General features: G+C 41.1%; 1 protein-coding gene across 1 annotated transcript in view; it reads left to right on the plus strand.

Moving 5' to 3' along the window:
- LOC124721521 (methylcrotonoyl-CoA carboxylase beta chain, mitochondrial) overlaps positions 1 to 27,525 on the plus strand; it is a 93,212-nt gene that overhangs the window by 59,863 nt on the left and 5,824 nt on the right. Inside the window, exon 9 of the mRNA XM_047246539.1 lies at positions 11,585 to 11,699. Coding sequence (XP_047102495.1) covers positions 11,585 to 11,699 — 115 coding nt within the window. The remainder of the gene's footprint in view (positions 1 to 11,584; positions 11,700 to 27,525) is intronic.

Raw genomic sequence — 27,525 nt, forward strand, 5'->3', positions numbered from 1 at the left:
TTTTTGTTCCCCCTCTTCTATCCTTCCTCTGCTTCGGTGTTTGAGGTTCCTCTTTTTCTTCTTTCTTCCTCTGCGCTCCTGAAGGCCAGCCCAATTGTCTGATGCATAAAATGTGACTGGATAATATGTAATTCTCACCCCGTGTTGACAGGTAGGGTTCGCACATACCTCTAGTACAGGCCAGGCCCAGGGAGGGGTGACTGCCTGAACTGCTATCTTCCCCAATTGCTTATGAGTCCCTCTGTCAGTTGTTTGGGTGTTGTGACCAATCACCTAAGGTAGGTGTGCCCCTTTCTGAAGGCGGTCCCCAATTGGAAAGAGCGCGCCATAGAAGACGTTGGCAATCGTGGGGGATTTTCTCGCAATGAGCCAATCATCATCTTCACAGTTAACGCCTACCAAATGTAAACAGAATGAGAGTAACAATTCAAAAGACCCTCCCAGCTGCACCACAGTTCCTCGTGGTTTAGTGTACTGAAGATTATCAGTCTGCATCTGCATCTACATCTACATCTACATCTACATCCATACTCCGCAAGCCACCTGACGGTGTGTGGCAGAGGGTACCTTGAGTACCTCTATCGGTTCTCCCTTCTATTCCAGTCTCGTATTGTTCGTGGAAAGGAGGATTGTCGGTATGCCTCTGTGTGAGCTCTAATCTCTCTGATTTTATCCTCATGGTCTCTTCGCGAGATGTACGTGGGAGGGAGCAATATACTGCTTGACTCCTCGGTGAAGGTATGTTCTCGAAACTTCAACAAAAGCCCATACCGAGCTACTGAGTGTCTCTCCTGCAGAGTCTTCCACTGGAGTTTATCTATCATCTCCGTAACGCTTTCGTGATTACTAAATGATCCTGTAACGAAGAGCGCTGCTCTCCGTTGGATCTTCTCTCTCTCTTCTATCAACCCTATCTGGTATGGATCCCACATTGCTGAGCGGTATTCAAGCAGTGGGTGAACAAGCGTACTGTAACCTACTTCCTTTGATTTCAGACTGCATTTTCTTAGTATTCTTCCAATGAATCTCAGTCTGGCATCTGCTTTACTGACGATCAACTTCATATGATCATTCCATTTTAAATCACTCCTAATGCGTACTCCCAGATAATTTATGGAATTAACTGCTTCCAGTTGCTGACCTGCTGTATTGTAGCTAAATGATAAGGGATCTTTCTTTCTATGTATTCGCAGCACATTACACTTGTCTACATTGAGATTCAATTGCCATTCCCTGCACCATGCGTCAATTCGCTGCAGATCCTCCAGCATTTCAGTACAATTTTCCATTGTTACAACCTCTCGATATACCACAGCATCATCCGCAAAAAGCCTCAGTGAACTTCCGATGTCATCCACAAGGTCATTTATGCATATTGTGAATAGCAACGGTCCTACGACACTCCCCTGCGGCACACCTGAAATCACTCTTACTTTGCTACAGTAAATTCATTTATTATTTAGAAAGGTGTTGATACAATTGCTGGCCCTGTGAAATCCTGCTCTCGTTTATGAAATGGTACCTTGCTTTTTGGGACCACTTCTGATTCTCAAGCACAACAGTTACTTGCAACTTCGCTCCTCCACAGCCATACTGTTCATGTCGAGACCCATCAAACGCTGAATTCTTCTCTTGATTTTATTTGCACTAGGCTGCTTGATGATCTGATTGAGGCAGAAATCCAAACATACTTCTCTGATCAGGGTGTCATTGCAGTCCATTGGGTGATGAAAAAGGTAGATGTATCCTTAGTGTCCACACGCATTCTTTTTTTCACTTTTGATAGAATGGTGCTTCCGTCAAAAATTAATGCAGGCTATGAAGTTATCACATTCTGACTGTACATTCTGAACCTGATACACTGCTACCACTATCATTGTTACAGCCACACTAAAATGTCCTATCGACACCCAGCCATATGTGTAAACTGTATTAGGGATGCTCATGAGGGCAATTGTCTGCCTCCTCCTTCCCAGCGTATCAACTACAATGGCGTCCATGCCATCCTCCCAAGATTGTCCCATGTATCTCAGTGAGTGGGCTATCCATGAGATCCAGGTGAAGGAAAACGTACCTACCCTGTTGCTTGCAAGTTGTTGGCTAGTAGGAAAGCCTGCGTTCTACCATTCGACACTTACAGTACTAATCTTGCTACATCTCACTCCACAAAGAACATGACCATGCAGACATGCGCCTTAAATTCAGTGCTGTGGTTGTGGAATCGCCATCTCCTCCAGCTGTGCAAGAAGCCACCAAACTTTTGCCTCACGGGTTGAAATCACTTGCTACACAACCAGCAGGCCAGAATGGACAGAAGGAATACTCTGGCGAAGACTTCCTATGTCCCTCTGGCCAACACACATCTGAGTCTTCCTCTGCCAACCAGAGAGGCTCCAAGAAGTCAAACAAAGGCAAACGGTCCCCTCCTTTGCCGAATCAGAAATCCTCTTCGACAGTGTCGCCACGTGATACCCTCGCCCAGCCAACTTCTGTGTTGCTGGTGCACACCACCAACCGTTTTTCTGCCCGGGACTCCACAGATCGACAGAGGGAGAATGCCGATGCCTCTACAGATCTCATGGAGCAGGATCCTCCAGCCTCTGCGCCCTGTAGCAGTGAATCATCAAAGGCTGGCACTTGGTAGCCGCCGAGATGACACCACTTCATTTTTCCCTCCTCCCCTTTCCTCGTTATGACTCTCCTCCAATGGAACATTTGTGGCCTTTGATTCAACAAAGAGGACTTACGGTTGATCTTAGAATCACAGCATCCACTTGTTCTCTGCCTCCAGGAAACAAAATTGCGTCCTCACGACTGCTTCGAGCTGTCACATTTGTTCCCGGTCCGCTTTGACCTTTCCCCCGAGGCCCGAGGATGGCATTCCATCTCATGGGGGAGTCATGCTTCACATCCAGGCTGACATTCATAGTCAACTGGTGCAGTGGTTAGCACACTGGACTCGTGTTGGGGAGGATGACGGTTCAATCCCGCATCTGGCCGTCCTGATTTAGGTTTTCTGTGATTTCCCTAAGTCGCTTCAGCTAAATGCTGAGATGGTTCCTTTGAAAGGGTACGGCCAAGTTCCTTTCCCATCCTTCCCTAACCAGATGAGACCGATGACCTTGCTGTTTGGTCTCTTCCACCAAATCAACTCAACCCATAGTCAACCCATCTCCCTGACCACGCGACTTCAACCGGTTGCAGTGTGCATTTTCCTTCCTCACTTGACATTTTCCCTTTGTATCATTTACATCCCTCCGTCATTAGATGTCACTAGGGCAGACTTCCTCCAGTTTATTGGGCAACTCCCTCACCCCTTTCTGCTGCTCGGTGACTTTAAAGTGCACAATCCCTTTTGGGGCTTGCCCAGAACCTGTCAGAGGTGTGCCCTCAATACCTTAACCTTGTCTGCCTTAACATGGGAGCACTCATGTTCCTTTCAGACTCCACTAACGCCTATTCCCATTTGGACATCTGCTTCTGCACTTACCAGCTTTCCCATCATCTCGAGTCGTCTGTTCTCTCTGACACGTACTTAAGTGACCATTTCCCACATGCTATCCGATTGCTGACTCCTACACAACCTACGCGCACACCCAAATGGCAACTTTATAAGGCTGACTGGAGGGTTAACTTCTCCCTTGTGACCTTCCACGAACGACGTTTCCCCAGTTGTGATGATCAGGTAGAATATCTTACAAACTGGATTTCGTTTATTAGTTCTTTTAACAGTTCCATACCGTCTTCATTGTGTGGGCCAAACTCCAATGCCTGTCTGGGACCAAGGTCTGTTCCCTAATTTCTGGCCTGAAAGTAGCAGGTGATGTCATAGTGGACCCTATTGCATCTACATCTACATGACTACTCTGCAATTCACGTTTAAGTGCTTGGCAGAGAGTTCATCGAACCACAATCATACTATCTCTCTACCATTCCACTCCCGAACAGCGCGCGGGAAAAACGAACACCTAAACCTTTCTGTTCGAGCTCTGATTTCTCTTATTTTATTTTGATGATCATTCCTACCTATGTAGGTTGGGCTCAACAAAATATTTTCGCATTCGGAAGAGAAAGTTGGTGACTGAAATTTCGTAAATAGACCTCGCCGCGACGAAAAACGTCTTTGCTTTAATGACTTCCATCCCAACTCGCGTATCATATCTGCCACACTCTCTCCCCTATTATGTGATAATACAAAACGAGCTGCCCTTTTTTGCACCCTTTCGATGTCCCTCGTCAATTCCACCTGGTAAGGACCCCCCCCCCCCCCCGCGCAGCAATATTCTAACAGAGGACAAACGAGTGTAGTGTAAGCTGTCTCTTTAGTGGACTTGTTGCATCTTCTAAGAGTCCTGCCAATGAAACGCAACCTTTGGCTCGCCTTCCCCACAATATTATCTATGTGGTCTTTCCAACTGAAATTGTTCATAATTTTAACACCCAGGTACTTAGTTGAATTGACAGCCTTGAGAATTGTACTATTTATCGAGTAATCAAGTTCCAACAGATTTCTTTTGGAACTCATGTGGATCACCTCACACTTTTCGTTATTTAGCGTCAACTGCCACCTGCCACACCATACAGCAATCTTTTCTAAATCGCTTTGCAACTGATAGTGGTCTTCGGATGACTTAACTAGACAGTAAATTACAGCATCATCTGCGAACAACCTAAGAGAACTTCTCAGATTGTCACCCAGGTCACTTATATAGATCAGGAACAGCAGAGGTCCCAGGACGCTTACCTGGGGAACACCTGATATCACTTCAGATTTACTCGATGATTTGCCGTCTATTACTACGAACTGCGACCTTCCTGACAGGAAATCACGAATCCAGTCGCACAACTGAGACGATATCCCATAGGCCCGCAGCTTGATTAGAAGTCGCTTGTGAGGAACGGAGTTCCCTTATCATCCCACATATCCCATTCTCTTTACATATGAGGGATGTTGTCCTCCTGATTCTTGCCGTCGGATGGGATTACCAGTTGGAATGTACCTAGTTTCACTCCGCCAAGATCTCCATCTCCCTCCCTGGACTATGCTTTCCTACAAAAGACAGTGGTCATGCATTTCTGCCATTGTGCCGCTGTCCATTTTGACTCCAAACTCTACTTCGGTACCCAGCAGCTGGACGTTGTAGCACAATCCCGTTTCTTGATTCTCCTTTTTGATAAAAAGCTGACTTGGCTGCCCCATATTCATCACCTGAAGACTAACTGCATGTGAAAGCTTAACATTCTCTGCTTCCTTGCCCTTGGGATGTGGCTCATGCTACTCATATCTGTATTTACTAGACCCTAGTTTTGTCTTGACTGTACTATGGTTGCTGGGTTCGTGGCTCAGCAGCTCCTTCAACTTTGAAACTGATAGACCTAGACCACCATTGTGACATGTATCTGGCCTTTTGGACTTGGGCTGTAGAGTCTCGTTGCTCTTCAGATTCGACAGAGCCCACTCTCGGTCTTCTATGTAATTGGCGTTTAGGAGTTCCCTTATCATCCCACATATCCCATTCTCTTTACATATGAGGGATGTTGTCCTCCTGATTCCTGCCGTCGGATGGGATTACCAGTTGGAATGTACCTAGTTTCACTCCGCCATGATCTCCATGTTCCCTCCCTGGACTATGCTCCCTGTGTTTTCTCACGCAATTCCCCTTTGATGGTACCCAGGCCACGATTAGGACCTCTCTCTTCCAAGGTCCTAAAGACTTGCTTGCTCCATGACCTTTCAGTGTCTGTTAAGTCCAGTTGTTTGAGAGTTTCACAGTGCTACCATCTGTTACACTGACATTTCTAAAACTGTTGATCAGGTGGGATATGCTTTTACATTTCCTGCCGGTATGGAACTCCATTTGCTACCGGTAACATGTGGTGTGTTTACAGAAAAGCTAATAGCCATTAGCAGATCCATCCATTTTATTAAATGGGCCTCCCTTAACTGTGTTTTAATATTTACTGACTCAGTGAGAAGTCTCCAGGCTATTGACAGATGCTATTCTTGCCACCCTGTGGTCTCTGCTTTTCGTGACCTTTCTCACTGACCTTCATCATGCTGCCTGCTCAATTGTCTTAATATGGGTCCCAATTCATGTGGGTATCCTAGGGAATGAACTGGCGCACTGTTTGGCTAGAGGAGCACTTACATGCTCACTGTTCACTGTGCCTACCTCAGGTGCGGAATGACGGGTGCACGAGATTTCTGCTTGCTCAAAAATGGCATGCCAACTAATGGGCTACTGCCTCATCTGATGAGCTCTGCGCAATCCAGGAGACTACTACAGCATGGAGCTCTTCCTTCTGCTTCTCATGGAATGAATCCACAGTCCTATGTTTTCTCTGCATCAGTCATACCAGGTTATCCCCTATTTTTCTTTTGTGTAACGAGCCACCCCCACATGATGCAGATATCTTTTGTAAATTGTTTTGCAGTTTGTTTGATCTTCTGATGACTTCATTAGTCGATAAATGACAGCGTCATCTGCAAACAACTAAAGACGGCTGCTCAGATTGTCTCAGAAATCATTTATATAGATAAGGAACAGCAAAGGGCCTATAACACTACCTTGGGGAATGCCAGAAATCACTTCTGTTTTACTCAATTACTACGAACTGTGACCTCTCTGACAGGAAATCACAAATACAGTCATATAACTGAGACGATATTCCATAAGCACGCAATTTCACTACGAGCCACTTGTGTGGTACAGTGTCAAAAGCCTTCTGTAAATCCAGAAATACGGAATCGATCTGAAATCCCTTGTCAATAGCACTCAACACTTCATGTGAATAAAGAGCTAGTTGTGTTTCACAGGAACAATGTTTTCTAAACCCATGTTGACTGTGTGTCAATAGACCATTTTCTTCGAGGTAATTCATAATGTTCGAACACAATATATGTTCTAAAATCCTGCTGCATATCGACGTTAATGATATGGGCCTGTAATTTAGTGGATTACCCCTACTACCTTTCTTGAATATTGGTGTCACCTGTGCAACTTTCCAGTCTTTGGGTACGGATCTTTTGCCGAGCGAACGGTTGTATATGAATGTTAAGTATGGAGCTAATGCATCAGTGTACTCCGAAAGGAACATAATTGGTATACAGTCTAGAGTTCGGTTGTTAGAGCAGTAGACCGTCGAATTTTATAAGACAATATCCATAGATTGCTGGTTTGAATCTAACCTGAAACAACAGTCTCCTCATACAAAAACCAAATCACAATTACAGAACTTCACCACACTGATCAGAAACAGAATATCATTGTGCTTTCCTTACTGTTTACATGTGCTTACATTTGTATTCGCTGTACACAAGCTACATTCAAAAAGATATTTTCTAGTTAATGTGACCGCACACATGGTACTTTATTAGAAACAATGTTTTATCTTCGTACTGTCCAGTTAGGATCTTTATTGTTTAAACTTTTGCAGTTTCATCATCTTACATAAAGGTGAAGTTAGTCTGCTTAAGATGCTAAAGTTAGTTTATGCTCGCTAACATCACAGCCCCTACATTTGTCACACCTGCATGTTGTACATGCATTACATCTATCTGTATAACCTCATCATCCTACACCTCATTGTAGTCTGGGCATATGGTGGTATCTTCACTGCTAGTAATGCTTTGCAAAACAGTGAATTGTTTGTATGCAAAGTAAATGCATTTATCCTCTCTTGTCCATTTCTCAGACTAAGATTAATGTGAAGCTACATATAATACATCCCACAATTGAAACAACTGCTACATCAGTTCTTGCTAACACTATTTTCGTATTTCTTGTACAACTTTTAAAATTATGTGACCCTTCCAGGATTTGAACACGTGACCTCTTAATCTGCAACCAGATGCACTACTTATTGTGCCACCGAACAGCAGCTATAAACAAGGATTATCCTTGCTGAGGCTCTTCAACAGAGGAAATCAGAACTAAGAATAATTTGTTGTGCTTTGGGTCGTAGCTCGTAACTGACAGTCAAAAGTCTAGTTATAATATATGGACACATTTGCAAAAAGTTCAACAATTCCTTTGTTTTGAGTGAGTTTAATGATGTTGCAGGGAGCAGGGAAAAGAATGTTCATTGTTGCACATATTGCTGCTCTAAATGGGCGGAGCACAAATGCATCAACTTTAGCAAGTCTTCCACTGCCAACATTCTCAAAATTCTGTATTGTTACTTAAAAGTTGTAATTGCATTTTTCTATCACTAAATAGCTAAACTGTTTGCAGAAAAAGTATGTAAAAACCTTGTAACTTTGTCTAATGCTCCTTAACACACACAAAGCTTCGTCTGATTCCTAGGCCGTGACGTCACAAGAGCATCAGCCAATAACAGAGAATTTTCAGTCATGTGACCATATATTGGTATTTAATGATTCTTGGGCTTTGATTACATAAAATTAACAGATATTTTGTGACAGTATTGGCTGTAAATGCTATTTATATGTTATAATCAATTAGAATAACAACAATCCGAACCATATTCTGCCCATTACAAGTCTTATCACGGTCACCACTCTTAACTATTCAACTGATGGGAACTGCAATGAAATTAATGATTGGTTGCTTCTAGGCTCCTGATAGTATATAAAGTTCTTTATATGGAGACATTCAATAATATTTAAGCACGAAAGAATATTGAAAAGAGCTTTTAATATTTGTAGCTAGTGAGGTAACTTATTTTGTTTTGAGATAACTTACCAATCATCAAAAATTTGAGTAATGCAGTGACATTGCAGCTCACTGGAGAATGCTATTAACTGCTCATAGATAAAACTACTGATTCTTGGCGAAATCTGAAATCTTACTGCATGTAATTACTCCTTCACTATAAATTGGCTGGACTCTGTTGATTTGCTATGATAAAGTTCTTAATGAAAAATGGATGGTAGGTCTGTAAGTAGGATTTCATTAAATACTTTTGAAAAGAACAATAATCTTCTTTCAAATAAGCATGACAGTGTGTGTAGTTTTGTACTAACATTTCAGTGTGTATAAATCTGAATGATTTATAGACCATCATAGTACTTCGTATTACTGAATCCAGGTTTCACCAAAATTTATCATGAACACTTACCTTTTAATTGTAAACCAACTTGTATTTACCAGACAACACTTTCCCTACAAAATTCTGAATAGTTCCAATGATTTTTCTTGAGTATTAATGATTTAAACTTTAATTATATCTGAAATTCCACAATGGGGGCTCAGAATAACATTATACATTAAAGAATGTTCTCTCTCTCATAAATCAACTGCCTTCTTTAACTTCTAGAATCAAAGTGAATACTGCATTCCAGCATGCATTTTTACATAGTAGTGAGTCTAAGAACGTTAAGGTTACTCACAGGCATTTTTCTCTGACTTTGTAATTTATTGGTTTTGTAATCAAAAATGTTATCGTTTCTTGCTGTGTGAGGTAAATTGAGTAAAAGTTGTAAACAGAGGTCATAGGCCTTGTTTTGTGCATTCTGAATTACATATATAGTGATGGGGTATACTATATCACGATACCGGAAGATGATGTGAATGAATCTGAAGTACATTTCCATCTGCCTACTGTGCAAGTTATATCACATAATCTCACGCCACACTCACTGAATTTACAAAGTGCGAGAAGTGTAGTTGTTTGTTTATAGAAGTCTCAAAGTTATCAGTTTTACTTTTGTGGAATTACAGCCTGCAAACATAGAAAGCTTAAAATACAGCAAATTCCATTGTATCCTCTCCTGATGAAAGCTGGCCTACAACTGTTGAAACTAGTCCGTGATGCCCTGGACACTGGCACTGGGATTGAGTTGATGTCCATGCTGTCCCACACATGTTCAGATCAAGGAATCTTTTTGGTCATAGGAGTACCTCAGCATCATGCAGACAGTTCATAGAGAGATGTACCCTGTGTGTATAAGCGTTATGTTGAAAAATGATATCACAATACTGTTGGATGGGAAGTAACACATAAGGATACAGGATTTTCGTGATGTACTGTTCTGCCATCAGAGTTCCCTCAATCACTACCAGCTGTGACATGAAGTCGTGCCTGATTACTCCCCCCACCAATGACATCATTGTGCCTTTCCAAAACACTGGGACATCATCTCAGCTCGCCACCCTGCTCACTGTCAATGGTCATCTGGGGTAGTGTTGAACTGCAATTCATCACTGAAGACTGTGCAATGCCATTCATGAGTAGTCTATGCCTCCTGCCCATGGCACCATTTAAAACACAGCAATTTGTATTGTTATGTGAATGGTAGCCTACACATCAGCCAGTAATTCCCTTGTCCGGCTGCTGCTAGTTTTCTACTGGTGGAGTGGGATGATGCAGAATGTTGCAGGGAGTCCATGTATGTTGTCAGGTGGCTTCTGCAGATGTGAAGTGGTTATGATGCACACAATATTGTGTGATCAATGTCTTGATGTCTTTCGCAATGATTATTCAACATCTGACATTGTTCACACCCCTCATATATCATACGAGGCCTGGTAACAACCTCTAATGCACTCCAGTGGATGTTCTGCCTGACAGAGAATTGCAACTCTTACATGTTTTTAAGTGTCCAATGTTCATTGACATGTGACCATGTCTCCTGGGTGCTTCACTTTTTTTGTCAGGCTGTGTGTGTGTGTGTGTGTGTGTGTGTGTGTGTGTGTGTGTGTGTGTAATTAAATAGCACATGGATCACCTCCTGTCGCCAATCTATGGAGCTTTCACCGTAACAAAATTATTTTAATTAATGTAGCCATTACCTATGTGCAATTATCAATAAATTTGGAAATGATATCTACTGCTGCGAGTTCTTTAACATGTGTTGTGAAATCAGTTCTGAGTAAACCTGTGTTTAGTGATTATTCTAAATATACCATTTGTGTGACTAACAATAATGGAAATTCCTGGATGCAGAAACACATAAAATAAAGGAAAGGAAACCTCTCAACTGCAGCAGATCGATACCTGGACCACAGTAACACATAACAGAAAAGAGCACTCACACTAGCTTTCGAGCACTACACACAACCACATGTTTGTGTGAATGTGTGTTCTATTGCTGGAAAGAGAGCTAGTGTGAATGCTGTTCTCATTTGTCTGACTACCAGAGTTAGGATTATTTTTGTGGTATGGTGTTGAATAGAATAAAGGAAAGGAAACCTCTCAACTGCAGCAGATCGATACCTGGAGCACAGTAACACATAACAGAAAAGAGCACTCACACTAGCTTTCGAGCACTACACACAACCACATGTTTGTGTGAATGTGTGTTCTATTGCTGGAAAGAGAGCTAGTGTGAATGCTGTTCTCATTTGTCTGACTACCAGAGTTAGGATTATTTTTGTGGTATGGTGTTGAATAGAATATGTTAATAAATAATTTACTTTGTTTTCAGTTTGCCCTATAATAAACTATGGAACATGTGTTTCACAGTAAAATTTAAATCTAGTGTTTTAAGTTAATTATAAATATATTTTTAGGGGAGCATATCTGGTTCATTAGCTGATATATCAGACTGTAATGTTTATTACTATATCTGAAATTGCATAAAAAATAAAAATACAGTTATTGGTTGAAATATTTGCCATAGGCCAAGATTCCTGTACATGTGGCCAAATGCAAGAATCTCAGTGATGGGAGGTGATCAGGCTGCAGGAGTGTTGGCCCAGATAACAGAGCAGCAGAAGTTAAGGAGTGGAAAGGAGGTATGCACTACTTGAGCAGAAAAGTAATATTTTTGGATTTTGGAAATGCAGAATTGCATTTTTTTAGTAATTCCAAATGTTGTATATATTCAGTTGAGTATGTGTGACTTTCTCTGTACCTGAAGATTCTGTGATGCAACTGATGGCAGCATTCTTCCTGTGTCACATTTGGATTTAGATACAAGACATGATAAGTTCACCCATTATGAAGTGCAGACACTGCAAACAGTTCTAGAGTTAGGCTATCACCTGCCACTTGTTTCCATTATCATGACAGGCAGTAGCACTCACAGTGAATATTATGAAACTGACACATAGTCCACCTACATACATATTCTTTTTACTAAGGATTTTAGATTGTCTATTCAAATTTCTGCTAATACTAAAAGCAGTAAGTGTGTTTAAAACAGTGTCAGAAGATGTACACTGACAGCTGAAAATATTTAAGCAGAATTTCAGTAAACTGTTTGCTACATACTGCCTATTTGGGGATGGGGAGGGAGTGGGTGATGACACTCAGTGTGTTCACATGGGTTGTGTCAGATGTTAAGCATCTCAGGAACTCGGCCAATCTAGGATGGGTACAAGTTTGGCAAACCCTGCGTTCGTGATCTGGGAACTGGTGAATACGAGCAGGCCTCTGCAACCTTAAGCTCTAGGCAAGCTTCAGTGATCACTATGTGATGCATCAGTGCGGAATTATATAATTGACTTGCATATCCTCTGATATGTGCCACTGGCGATGGGCTCTGTGCCTAAGTATTGACCTGGCAATTAAATATTTTACTTGCAGCTCATGGTGTGCAGTAAGATTAAAAAAAAAAAAATAAATAAATAAATAACACTTCCAGCAGTTTGGGTGGACTATTTGGTTCTATTAATATCCAATCCAGTAGTAGGAGTGACGAGACAGACTAAGTGTAGCAGAACAGAGACAAACTTTCAGAAGCTGGTTTTAATGTTGAAAAGGTATGTTAGAAAAGGTGTTTACCTTTCAATGTTTGTGTGATAGAAGGAACATTAATTCAGTGGAAAGCCTCTGAAATGGAATGTTGTTGAGCAAATTTCTGCTTCACAGTATGCTGCACAGCTGCAGAATGTGGTGCAACTGGGAGACTACCCAAATGTCACAGATATGCACAGGTGCATAAATTATAACAGAGATGTCATGCTTGTAGGGACATAAGTAAATTAGACACTAGTAAATTAAAGAAAGAATGGGAGGCTATTGGAGTTGTTTATGTATGAAATATCATGGAAAATGTCAATGGTGAACTGAAAAAGAGCTATATTTGCATTGACGACTAACATGCCTATTCTTCCTAAATATATCAAACAGGGTGTATTTTCTTAAAATTCCATCCCTACTTACAAAACCATTTAAGGTGTTTTAAATTCCAGTTTTTTGTGCAGACTGTTCTAACCTGTAATATTATTCCAATTAATTTAGTTACTGGAGTTTAACATGTCGTGCAGTTGGGTGTTCTTGAACACTCACTTGATACAGAGATGTTTCTACAGAATTCTAGGCTCCGTGTTTAATTCCTTATCCTATAGAACCATGCTAATTTTTATGCTCTGAACATGCATACGCATACAAGGAAACTGTTTGTGAGATCTCTTGATAAAACTCAAGGAGACTCAACTGTTGTTATGATCTATAGCTTGAGACAAAATACTAAATCTGTCAGTGTTACACATATTATATTCTGTGAAGGGGGGAGGGGGGGGGGGAGAGGAGTGTCTGGGGGGAAAGAGAATGGGAAACATTGAGAGAACAGCCCACAATTAAAATGCAACAGAAACAATATAAATGAACTTCCAGCATGTTGGAATACTTGTAGGTGTTACAACAATAACAAACACAATACATAGAATGTCGTACTTTATAGAGGAACATGTAAGATACAGATTGTGCATAGCACTGAACACATTGACTGGACAATAGTAATACAGGGTACAGGATAGGCTAAGCACTTGTTTGTGATCACTTAAATAATACTGTTTCCTTGGTGGCTCACTAGTGCACACTAGGGTGTCGACCCAAATGGCCTCTATAAGTGGGCATGTGAACTGTATGGACGTGCGATCTCTGAAATTGTGCGCACCATGAGTGAAGGTACATCACTCCTCCCTTCTAGGGAATGGGAAAACCACATACATACATGAAAACACTAGGCTCAGAAAAAAATGCATGGTGCCAAAAAAGTGCATGTTTCCGATAAAAAGTGATGGTACAAAAAAAAAAGCATTGATGCCGTGAAAAAAAAGCACTAATTTCATGAGGCACTGCGATAACAATTCAAAGAAAACACCAGTGATGGTGCTAACATCCATTTCATTGCCCAGCTTCTGCAGCTTGTGCCAGGCAGGCACCGACAAGTATGGCGGAAGTGATGAAGGGTTAGTTTGGTGCACCATCCCACCTCTCGTGAGAGGTGTAGGGCTGGACCAGTGACGATGCCTCCATAGAGATGTCCTTCTCAAGGTCAGCAGCCAGTGCCAGAGGCTTCAGTAGGGGCATCAGACGACGGCCGCACAGGACCCAGCAACGGAGACAGCGGCAACAGCTGCGGCATCAGGTACAGTGGGGATTCACCAGTGACCACGGGCAAGGAGTGGGGGTGGAGTCAAGAACCCCAGACAGTGATCTGACTGGCAGCAACCTCCCACTGTGGCATGAACTGGACTGTCTGCAATACAGGAACAGGCATTGGTGGTGACGGCAGCGGTGGAGGTAGTAGCCCTCCGGAACAGACTCTGCTGTGTGCGGCCACAGCTGGTTGAAGTGATGGAACATCCACCCACCTGGAATGCGGACAACGCACAGGCACCAGTGACGATTGATGATGACAGGAACCCAGTTTGACCGGTGGCTGAAACCATAAGCCCAGGCAGGTGCATCCGGCCAGAACCATTGCGGACATGGCGTCAGTTGCAGCAGGTGAAAGTGTGTCCGTGACTGTGTCCATGTAGCAGCTCCACCAGGCTCTTGTCCCCAACTGGAGTGAAACAGTACGAACTCAGTAAATGGTCTAAAACAGTTACAGGGGACCTGCAGGACATGTACTTCTGCATCTGAGTTTTAAATGTCCAAACCATGCATTCTGCCTCACCATTACATTATGGATGAAAAAGGGGAGCTTTGAAATGGCAAACACCACTAGCCTGCAGAAAGATACAAATTCTCGAGAAATGAACTGGGGGCTGTTATCAGTAACAGCGGTATATGGAAGTACCTCAATTACAAAAATCTTTGACAGGGATGAAATAGTGGCTGCTGCAGACATGGACAGAAAACACACCATGTGGGGAAACTTGGAATAGGTGTCCACTATGATGACCCAATACAGCTTTAGGAGGAAGGGCCCAGCAAAGTGGACGTGTAGACCAGGGTGTATATGACCCGGGAGATCTGGGAAGAACTTGGGAATTTTTTCGTCCGGGAGAAAACTGGGAAAAACCCGGGAATTTTTTAGAATTCCGGGAACATTTCCTCGTTTTAGTTACCAGTTAAATTTTTGTGATTTTGATTGGTAAGAACCAATACTCTAACGAAGGATATTACTGTATCCCACTTCTGCAGAATAATGCTGCAGCAAAAAAACATGAACGAGAGAAAAAAACCAAAATAAAACTTAAGTCGCAAAGGGAATGCGCCACATACAACAACAAAACACAGTGCTCATACAAGCGTCTGCCAACCAAAGTGCGTCAAAGCCTTTAGGAAGAATATGCAGTGCTTCCTAACAACAAAATCCCTCCGATGCACGTGACATGACAGCTGTTTACATTTGATTCATTTGAGCAGTTGCGGGCGGGCTCTTGCACATGCCCAGTTGAGTTGCCTGTGAATAGTACCTTCTCCCGCTTCTGGCTACAGATGTGTGGCTGGGCGCCACTATCTAAATTGCTCCGGTTTGGAAGTATCGTAGATCCAGGGCTGATGCACAGAGCAGTCTGAGTTGTTGCGGTGAGGTGGGTAGTCTCCACGTGACCTGTGTTTACGTTTAGTGATTTTGCACTTTCCTCTTCGTTTATTGCTCTCACATTAAATGAAAACAAAACGGATTTCTGTGGCTGGGAGCTACCAAATGAATTAAATTATGTTCGCATAATTACGGAACGCTAAAATATGTTGTTAGTTTCAGGTTTTATTTCCACCTTTCTGACAGTCAAGCATTAATCACCTTGCAGAACAATGAAGTCATTTTTGTCAGTTTGCTAAAGAGATTTGGCTTTTATTAATATTTTGCGCTGAGGCAGTCAATTTATTTGAAACGAAGTGTTTAATTTCACACTGTTGGCTAGTTTCAACTGTTTGCTACATTTCAAGTGCGCGTTTTCCATCTTCTAGCTTGTATGGCATTATGCCATAATAAAGAACCAAACATGAGATAATACAGTTCTGGTACTTTAGAAAATTTACATCCGAATCAGGACATACGATTGTGCACTTTAAGCCAAATTATGCATTTTAGTATAGTCCATGAAATTCCGATGCTCCCGAAGTATCCTTTGATGTCTTGTTTCTTTTATGACATAATGCAAGGTCTTTTAATATTTTACATGTACGAACATGCGGTCTTCGTGCGTCATCGTAGCTGCGCAGGCGCAGTGACGCTTGTTATCTGGCACTCTGGCAACTGCTGAAACGAACCAATTTCTAACAGGTCACGGGAAAATACTGCGAATGGTGGTTTGAAAAGTGTTAAATTTCCTTTTACACAAGATGAATTATGAGCAAGAATGGACGATGAATTTCTTAAATCACAGAGCATTTGAATCTCATTTAAAAATCAACTTTTTGAGGGCGACCATCTAGAAGAATTTCGAGCCCGTCGTTATTAATAATTGTACTGGCACATTTGTGTGAAGTATCTTAAAGTGTAATGCACGCAAAATGATCAGCATTATATATATGGAAGCTTAGCTTTTCTTGCAGCTTATTAATCTTTGAGACCAATATTATTTGGGAAAGCTTTGTTTTTCTTCTAGCAAAACTATGTATATTACTTTAAACCATTAACTTTTCTTTTTGTGTGTTCGCGCTACTTAAGAGTGATCTTGCTATTGGTTGACTATACTACGTGTCCTGTGCTGTCATCAGCTGCCGAGATCACGTGACATGAGCTATGACTGGCTTACAAAAATGCATCGCAATCTCGATTTCATTGCTTCGGAAAGTAACATGCAGTGTTTGGTGGAATTTGAATGTATACCCCTGTATAACGAAGAAATGCAGCGTACATGTTGCTGCACATCAAAGATCTTTCCAAAATGTGTTTTTTTTCCCCCCTTGGGTTTCATTTTCTAAAGTACCGGCAAATTCTGCGTCTGTGTAGAAAACAATAAACATTTTAAGGATTGATAAGTTTTACAGTGCCGAGGAAAAGTATACTGTCATTTTCACCCGGGAGAAAGTGTATTTTCACCCGGGAGAAAGTGTATTTTCAACCGGGAAATCTGGGAAAAATCCGGGAATTATTTTTCCTTGTCCACATATACACCCTGTAGACCCTCCCACAGGCACTGCGACATCGGCCAGGGGCAAAAGACGCCCATGGGGCTGCCTATTGCTGAACACGGTGAGTGAAAGTGGCTATAAGCCACATCATGTCCTCATCTATGCCCAGTTGATACACATGCTGGCGGGCGAAAGCTGTGGTGCGAGAGGTTTCCCAATGACCAACATGCACAAACCGCAGTATGTTTTGGCGTAAGGAAGTGGGAATCAGAACCTGGAAGCAGCATCCTCTGTAGCTAACAAAAGAACACCACCAAACACAGGGAGGCAGTGCTGGAGGAAGAAGTAATTACATCAGGGATCCCAGGCATGGCCCAGGAGGTTTTTCAAGCCAACTGTGCTGCACAAAGGAGAGGACACTACTAAGTACAGGATCCACGGTGATGGCTGATGCTATCATGGCAATAGTGATGGGAAAACCATTGACCACATTCTGGTTCTCAGTATCTAAATAGGAACAAAGCAACTCATTCTGATCAAACACTGGGTCCAACTCAGCCAGAAGGTGAAGTAAGGCATCGGTGTTGGTGTGTTGTGCCATCGGCCAGTAATGGATCTGATAGTGATAGTAGGAGAGGAAGAGTGCTGACCGCTGCAAACTATGTGCTGCCTTGTCCAGCAAGGAAGGTGAAGGGTTAAAAAGAACAACCAACAGCTTTCGATCTGTATTAAATCGAACTTAGAACCACACAAGAAGACATAAAGTTTCCTGAGGGTGAACACAATTGCTAAAGCTTCTTTTCAGTCTGACAATACAACTGCTGAGCAGGAGGTAAAGTTTTAGAAGGGTAAGCAATGGGTCATTCAGACCCGTCCGTGTATTTGTGCACCAAACACCACACCAAGACTCTGCTGAGAGGCATCTGTAGCAACACTAGATGCTAACCTGGCTGAAAAGTGGCCAGACATGGGCAGATTGAAGTTTAGGTTTAAGCAAACTGAACACTCAGTCACAAGCTGGGGACCAGAAAAAAGGCACATTTTTACGCAGAAGCACGTGCGGGGGTTGAGCAACAGTGGATGTGTCTAGTAAAAGCTTATGGAAGTATGCAAGTTTACTTAGAAACACCAGCAGTTCCTTAACAGAGGTTGGCCGTGGCAAAGCCGCAGTTGTGTCAACATGGAGATGCGATGGCGTGACCCCCGTGTGAGAAACCTTAACACCTAGGTACCCAATTGAGAGCTGAAAAAAATTGAGATTTGGCAAGATTGCACTTGATACCTCCAGACTGCAAAACAGAAAACAACAATCGGAGATTGCTAAGGTGGTCTTTGGTGGAAGAACCGGAAACAACGATGTTGTCAAGGTAATTAATGCAGCTAGGCACAGAGGCTGTCAGCCGTTCTAAAAAATGCTGAAAAATTACGGGTGCGCTACTGACCCCAAAATGCAAGTGTTGATATTGAGTAGATCGAAAGGTGCATTGACAATGAGAAGGTGCTTAGTGGAGGTATGCTTCTGACAAATCAGTCTTGGAAAAGAAGTGGCCACCTGATAATTTTGTGTGCAACTCATCAGAGTGAGGCATAGGATATTTGTCAGTCATGGAATATGCATTAATCGTGACACTTAAGTCGCCACAGAGGCAAAGCTTATCTGTCAGCTTCTTAACAATGACCAATGGTTAGCCCATTCACTGAAAGAAACAGGCTGAATGACATTGAGCGATGTCAAATGGTCTAATACGGCTTTGACAGAGTCATAAAATGTGAAAGGCAAACAGAGACAAAAACTCGGAGCAAAGGGACTCTAGTTGCTGTTCCAGAACTTGAGCTGACATTAAATTTACCTTATCAGCAATGGGGAAACTGAAAGCGCTAAATGCATCTAACTCAAACAGGTCTGCAGTGTGGGAATGATCCACGACAAGAAAACAACAGATTTGTAAGAGACAGGAGCAGAGAACTGACGTAGGATCAGAATCTGCTGTTTATTGTAGCCAACCAACTTCTGTGAAGGCTGTGTGAAGGGAGGGGAACCAAAGTCCACATGCATTTGAGTGTTTACTAAAGTCACTGCAGCTTCTGTGTCCACTTGCATTTTCAGCAGTTTATTAAACACACACAAGTCAATAACCAATTTGTTTGGGGAGATAGCCATTGTAGAGACACTGTTTATGTCCATCAGTACGACTGTGTCTGACACATTTGGAGAGGAATTACACACCAACACAATATGGCCTTTATTTCAACACCTGTTGCAAACAGCCCAATCCTTAGGGCAGTACGGGCAAGACAGAAGGGGGACACACGGTTGTAACCAACGCTGCTCCATGTGACACTGAGTCGAAGGTTGTATAGCTGCAATGGCTTCCCAGTGGTCCTAAACACTTGCAGTGTGCCTGACAGGGGTTGAATGAGCAGCTTCTGATACCTTACTCACACAGCAATCTGATTGCTTGTGGCCTGTGACGCTTCAAAGGTTTGTGCTACATTGAACATATCCGTAAGCGTTGGAGTCTCATATTGAAGTGCTTTTTTGTGGACTTCCCTATCTGGGGCCAGATGAATAATATCACCACAAACCATGTGATTAGTGCAGGTTTTGTGATGGGTACTAATGACAAATTTACAATGACAGCTCAACCCATGTAATTCTACAGCCTAGGCTTTGTAAGATTGCTTTGGGCATTTCTGATAATGGTAAAATTCTACACATGTCACAATGACATGCATTCTGTCAGAGTAACAGGTTGAGAGAAGCTTGCACATTACAACAAATGATAAGCTGGCCGTGTCTTGCTAAGTTACAATTTGGCACAACAACTGATAAATGCATGGGGAAAGCCAGGAAAGAAAGAAAGACCTATACAGGTCTGCATCGCCTACACAAGAAACTTGGTAATGCTGGTATAACCATGTCTCATAGAAGTCCCCATCTTCATCTGATTCATCATATGCCAGAAAGGGTGATGTTTGCACTGACGGGAGAGTAACCTGCTGCTAACATGCAGAGGCCCCTTGACGGAGAGCAGTGGTGAGAGCTTGCTGTTGTTTTGCAAAAACTTGCTGCTAGGCAATGATACATTGGAGTACTTCTTCTATCGAGATGTTTGTTGGGTAACTTAGCACTGACACTGACAGGCAGAGAAACATAACCCTCACTGGTCACCAAGTTTGTTATAGCAAGAATAAACAAGATTTATGGAGCATTTTACTTTATAGAGCAACATGTAAGATACAGTTTGTGAGTAGCACTGTACACAATGATGGGACAGCAGTAATAATGGATACGAAACGGGCTGAGCGTTCATTTGGCGATTGCTGAAATAATTCTGTTTCCTTGGGGACTCGCCAGAGTGCACCAGGGATATGACCCAGGTGGCCCCTATAAGCAGGCCTGTGAACTATATGGACTCGTGATCTCTGCAAGCATCATGAGTGAAGATACATCAGTAGATCAGCACCTTTGAATAATCAGTACAACAAAAGGCCAGCCAAAGTTGCAAATTTCTTTTGTTTTATTCACTTGATGACTTGTTTCAGGTTGAGAGCCATTTTCAAATCATCGTAACAGATAGTCAAAATGGTATTTCTGAAAATGCAGAAACCACGCCAAGAATGTATATGAATCACGAAGTGCAAATGAACAGTTACTGTGCACAAAGTTATATCTGTGTGGGCTGTAACTGTTTTTTTGCACTTCATGATGCATTTTCAAATACAACATGGTTTTTGCATTTTTGGAAATACCATTTTGACTCTGTGTTACGATGATCTGAAAATGAGTTCCGGTCCGAAAATAGTCATTGAATGGATGAAAAGTTTTCATTGTCGTAAGAAACAATATGGACTAGACATATACTCTTTTATCCATGAATGTCTCGATCACATTTGGTACTCATGTAACTATAACATAATCATTATTTTTTAAATATAATCAGCCACAGTTAAGAATACGGAAAGAAATTTAGATAAATGGGAACCACACGTCATGGAAAAAAAAAATTCATTACAGTAATTAGGGACCAGGTAATAAAATTTGCACATAATAAAGTTTGACAGCTATACTATGTGATCAAAAGTATCCAGACACCCACCCCAAAATGTACATTTTTCATATTAGGTGCATTGTACTCCCACCTACTGCCAAGTACTCCATATCAGCGACCTCAGTAGTCATTAGACATCTTGAGAGACCAGAATGGAGCGCTCCGTGGAACTCATGGACTTCGCACGTGGTCTGGCAATTGGATGTCACTTGTGTCATACATCTGTATACGAGATTTCCACACTCCTAAACATCCCTAGATCCACTGTTTCCAATGTGATAGTGAAGTGGAAATGTACAGGGACACGTACAGCACAGAAGCGTACAGGCCGACCTTGTCTGTTGACTGACAGACCGCCGACAATTGAAGAGGGTTGTAATGTGTAATAGACAGACATCTGTCCAGACCATGACACAGAAATTCCAGACTGCATCAGGATCCACTACAAGTACTATGACAGTTAGGTGGGAAGTGAGAAAACTTGTATTTCATGGTCGAGCGGCTGCTCATAAGCCACATATCATGCCAGTAAATACCAAACGACACCTCACTTGGTGTAAAGAGCGTAAACATTGGATGATTGAACAGTGGAAAAACGTTGTGTGGAGTGACGAATCATGGTACACAATGTGGCGATCTGATGGTAGGGTGTGGGTATGGCAAATGCGCAGTGAACGTCAACTGCCAGTGTGTGTAGTGCCAACAGTAAAATTCAGAGGCAGTGGTGTTACGATGTGGTTGTGTTTTTCATGGAGGCGGATTGCACCCCTTGTTGTTATGCATGGCACTATCACGGCACAGACCTACATTGATGTTTTAAGCATGCTCTTGCTTCCCACTGTTGAAGAGTAATTCAGGGATGGCGATTGCATCATTTAACACGACCGAGCACCTGTTCATAATGCACAGCCTGTTACATAGTGGTTACACGACAATAACGTCCCTGTAATTGGCTGGCCTGTACAGAATCCTGACCTGAATCCTATAGAACACCTTTGGTATGTTTTGGAATGCCGACTTCGTGCCAGGCTTCACCGACTGACATTGATACCTCTCCTCAGTGCAGCACTCCATGAATAATCGTCTGCCAATCCTCAAGAAACCTTCCAGCACCTGATTGAACATATGCCTGTGAGAGAACAAGCTGTCATCAAGGCTAAGAGTGGGTCAACACCATATTGAATTCTGGTATTACCTATGGTGAGTGCCAGCCAGGTGTCTGGATACGTTTGATCACATAGTGTATGTTGAACATTTGATATTTAACTCATTTATTCTGTGGTCCTTTACTGACAAAATTCCATAAGGACCATAGCAATCGAGCATAATTAAAATCATTATTGTTAAAGACGTAGCATTTTGTCAGTAAAGGACCATGGAATAAATGAGGTAAATGCCAAATATTCAACATAGCTGCCAAAGTTTATCATGTGCAAATGGGGCATTGTTTCTTGATTATGTCTTTCAGTTGGAGTTGTGCAACCACAGCTTGTAGACAGGCCAGGAAGAATAGCTGTGCCATTTCCTGTGCACTCATGGAATGTGTAGGTGAATGGAAATTGTAGTGTCATCTCTTGTGTGCCATGGAAAGCACATAAGAGCAACAATCTTCTTATGAGGTACTACATCATATGATTCACTGAACACACTGGGCACAAGGTATCATCAGGAAATCAACACTACAAAAATGTTAAAGTAAAAGTTTTGGTTAAATTTGATTTGTTCATTTGAGATATGTCTGGATGTTGCTTTTTACCATTGAAATCTCTAGTTCTTCTATCTCATTGAGAAGTCTTCCTTTTGGTGCAATTTGAAAAATTCACATGTTTTGCGCCTGATAAAATATTATGATGATTGTTATGTGCATTCCATGATCACAAGAGCTGATGTTTCAGGCACACAGTACATGGTAGTGTTTTAACTCCAACTGAAAGGAATAACAAAGAAACAAGAGCCCTTCTGCAGATAGTAAACTCCGGTGGCTACATTGAATATTTGGCATTTAACTCTGCTTATTCACTCTGTGACCCTTTCCTGGCAAAATTGTCACTAACAGTAATGTTTTTACTTATGCCTAATTCCTGCTCTTTCATTTTAATTTTGTATGCTCCCTAATTACTCTAATGAAGTAATAAAATATGTCAGATATTCTGAAAGTAATTTTCATCATTATCTTTGAAAGAGAAGATAGTACACCAGACAACACAGGCAAATACCATATGAATCCACACCCGTTGCTGGTTTGGCGACGGAAGGGGCGTCACTGAAGCAGAAATGATGTATGCTCAGAGAGCCAAAGATAAGAGAGTAGCAGCAGATCTGCAGGTCCGAGGTTATTTGAGTACACATTACAAGGGCAGACAGATATGTACTGACAATGTGGTTGCCAATCAAAGTGTATACTGTTATGTCGTATGAATGGGCATCAGAACATCCCTCATATTATTTATTTTGTTTTATTAGATGGTTAGAGGGATCCTTTAAACACTGTAGCCAAAGAGCATCGTTGAATACATTAGGTCAACATCGCCTTCATTAAACTCAGTAAAAACTTCCTAAATGGACATGAGTGACTCCAAGACAAACATAACGCGTTCCCATTCACAGGAGTGAGTAATTGAATAAGATAAAGCTCAAGTAGTAAGCATAATGCATTATACAGGTCTTGGAGTCACTCACATTCATCTAGGAAGTTTTTACTGAGTTTAACAAAGGCGATGTTGGCCTGATGTATTCGACGATGCCCTTTGGCTACACTGTTTAAAGAATCCTTTGAAGAAATACCAAATTAAGATCAACCTGAAGATGCCTAAATAAGGTGAAATGCATAGTTGAAAAATAAAAAACTAAGAAACTAAAATTGCAACCAAGACTGTTTTTAACCAACACTGTTGAGCACTGCTTTGCTGTATGCCACAGATGGATTGGAAGAATTTCTACTCTCAAACTGATACCCACATGTGATGTTTTCTTGGTATGGGAGTCTTCTGTGTTCGGATCAGATATCCTATTAGCTTGAATCTTGCTGGTGAAGTGTTTTTGTCAGAAATGTTTTTAATTTATTTCTTTTATTGTGGGGCCACCATTCGCTAGTGAATTCAGTTTTACTCGCAATTTTCGTGGGCTTTTGCCCTTCATTGATGCAGGGTCAGCACGATCATCTCGTATTACCATTACCTGTTGCCCCTTCCCTCCCCTTACCATAGGACGGAACATGTGTACCCCAACATGTTATCCACATGAAAGTGACTAAAAGTTTTTCGAAATGTTTGTGAATCCTTTAATGGAGGTGGGACACATCCAGACTGACCAGCACACCGACTCTCATTGCTAATCCACTAGTTGTATTCAATCCAACACACCTCCTCATTCAAAAAGCGGCTTTTTAACACGCACAGTTATTGGGGCGGATCTGTGATTTCAATTTTAGTGAATAATATAAACTTTGTTTGGTTTTAGTCATAAAATATTGTCTTAGTTACTTAACATCCTATTTTATTAATTTTATTAGCAAATGTTACCATATTTTGCATTCTTATCAGTTGTTAAGAAACTCAGTGAAAATCTAATGACACTACAGCCAAGTTGGCCAAAGAGTGATAAATGGAATGAAGTTTAGATATATGTTTGAGTCATAATTCTACTAGGTTTCACATTTATCTGATCCTCTGCTATTTCGAGCACAATTTTTAGCTCTTAGTTTTTTTAGTCAAAAGAGAGAGGGCTGCTCACAGTATCCTAAATTGTGGTTGATTATATTTAAAAAATAAAAGATAATTGTTATGTTGTATTTTCTTAAACATGAAAACTTTTTTTCCATTGTACTTTTTGCACATGTAAGCCATGCTTGCTCGTGCACCATGTAGAAACATAATTGTTCTGGTGCTAAGGTGCAATGAATTAGCAGATACAAAGTTGATTTCAACCCAACGCAAATCAGCATATTTTGTCTTAGACACATTCCTCAAAATTATATAACATTTTACAGGAATTCTTTATAAATCTATCCTTTCTATTTATTGAAGTGATGAGGGGTGAAGATAATACTGTTTTAGAAGTTTTCATTGATGTGGTATATCCAAAAAATACAGGCATGTGCAGTGCCACTAGACATTTCTCACACTCATACTGTGTATCATTTTTCTTCTTCCTTGCTTTGTGCACTACACAGTTTCTGGAGGGTGTTTCCTTGATGGAACTGTAGGGTATAAACCTAACAAAACATGGAGATAATTGCTTATATCTCGCAAAATATTGAATGAAATCAAGTGTGTCGTACACCACTAAATAGATTGATTTCTCAGTTTTCCAGTGCTATATAATGTGTTACGCCATTTATTAAGAAGGAAGCAGCCGGCAATATAATGACAGACTTAAAATCTATGGCTGGCTGTGAGCCGGCTGTATAAGCCTGTGAGTTAGGTGACCAGTTTGATGATGAATTAATGTGTGATTTTCATAATGAGATGCCAGGCATATTTTTACTCATTAGCTCACGCTTTTGAATATTTTATAACTGTAGTATTTAATAGTAATATTGCTTTATAGTATTTCATAGATTTTTAGTTCTGAGGGTGACTCATTAGAGTCAAGACTGGTTAACTGTAATATATGTATCAAATGTGATCAGGACATTCAAGACTAAAAGAGTGTGTGTTAAATAAATCACCTGCTTCAGTTTGACAGTGTCAGATTTTACTAAATGTATACTGGGTAGTCATCAACAGATGTACAAACAAAGGTATCATTTCATTGATTTTCTTATTATATTGCTCTGTTCAGTGTACTTTGTCTGGTGTTTGTGTGTGCGTCTTTGAAGAGTTTGATTTCACTAGAAATCTCAGGTTAGAGTACCTGTTGTGCCTGACTGTTTTCATATTTTTGTGAATATGCCAGTCTCTTGCCATAATGTATTTGTCATTTTACATCAAGGTCTTGTCAAAAGCAATGTTATATGTTTGTAGACATTTAATGAAACAGCGACTTAACTCTCTGTTACAAAAAGAAAAGGTGTACTGGCTTTCTCTCTCTCTCTCTCTCTCTCTCTCTCTCTCTCTCTCTCTCTCTCTCTCTCTTTTTTAACTTATTTTGTTGTGCTGTGGTGATCACAAAGAACAATAAGAACACCTTTCTGATGAACCCTACACCCGAGAGAAATGAAATAGAATTGAAGATTCTGAAAATGTTGTATTTAACAAAACAATATTTGGAAGGAGCACAGACAGCAGTGCAAAGTAGTTAGTGACTATGTATGTTTATGTACTTGGTTGCAAATTAAAGGTCCTCAGTGCTACGCACAGAATTGATGTCTCATATTTGATATTCCTTTTGTTGGTGGCAAATTTTGATCCCAAATTTTCTGCTAACTTGCCCATTTTTTCTTCTAAGCAAATTTGCATTGAATGTAGTTTATTTCCTACATTCTTAATGCTGATGCTAAGACTTTCTTTCCATGTTTCAAGTATTTCCATATGTTGTTGATGAATTTTGGAACCTAAGTTATACAAATCTATCCTCATCTTCCATTCCTTCTCATTCATCATATACTTCAGATTTTTTTCTTCTTTGCCATTTTGTCAGTTACTAAACACTTGGTAACAAATACTTTTAACTTTTGTTTTCCTGTAATGATAGTTATTGCTATCCTGCCACCCCTGGTAATTCATTCAAAATTCCATGTCAGGCTGACTTGTTTACATTTGGACTCCAAACTGGTTCCTCATTGGCTGAAACCTTAGGAAAATGGTGTCAGCCTTCTTTGTCCTCCTACTTGTCAGTCCTATTTGCAAAAGATAGCAGGTGCTTTCTTTATTTTCCATTGGTTGGTGCTTTTGCTGTTGTGTTATCTGCCCAGCATCTTAATTTTGTTTCTTTCATTTGCACTATGTGCACTGTTCACTTTTCATATAGGAATAGTCTTTGCACTCATAACACCTTCAACTGAATTTTTAGTTCAATATATCATTGTCACTGTCACCATACCTTCAGTGTCTCAAACATTTTTCAGTCATAAATTGTTCTCTACCACTGAATTCCAATTTTGTCAATCACAAGTTCTTGGTACTAGTGCCAAGGTGAGGCTAGTCCTTACTGTGAAAAGAAACCAAATGTAAATTTAATTGGTTGTAGACGAAAGTTCCTTGGTGGCAAGTGCAAATTGAAGTCTCATAATCTGAAATTACTTTCGTTGGTAGTTATGCCATTTGATGATGAACACATGCTTGAGTTAAATTTTTCAAGATTCCACGGTTATTCAAATTATACATTTTCATTGGAGTGAGGACCAATCTGTATCAGTTGAAAGTTC

Source organism: Schistocerca piceifrons, chromosome X (assembly GCF_021461385.2).
Source record: "Schistocerca piceifrons isolate TAMUIC-IGC-003096 chromosome X, iqSchPice1.1, whole genome shotgun sequence".
Lineage (NCBI taxonomy): Eukaryota > Metazoa > Arthropoda > Insecta > Orthoptera > Acrididae > Schistocerca > Schistocerca piceifrons.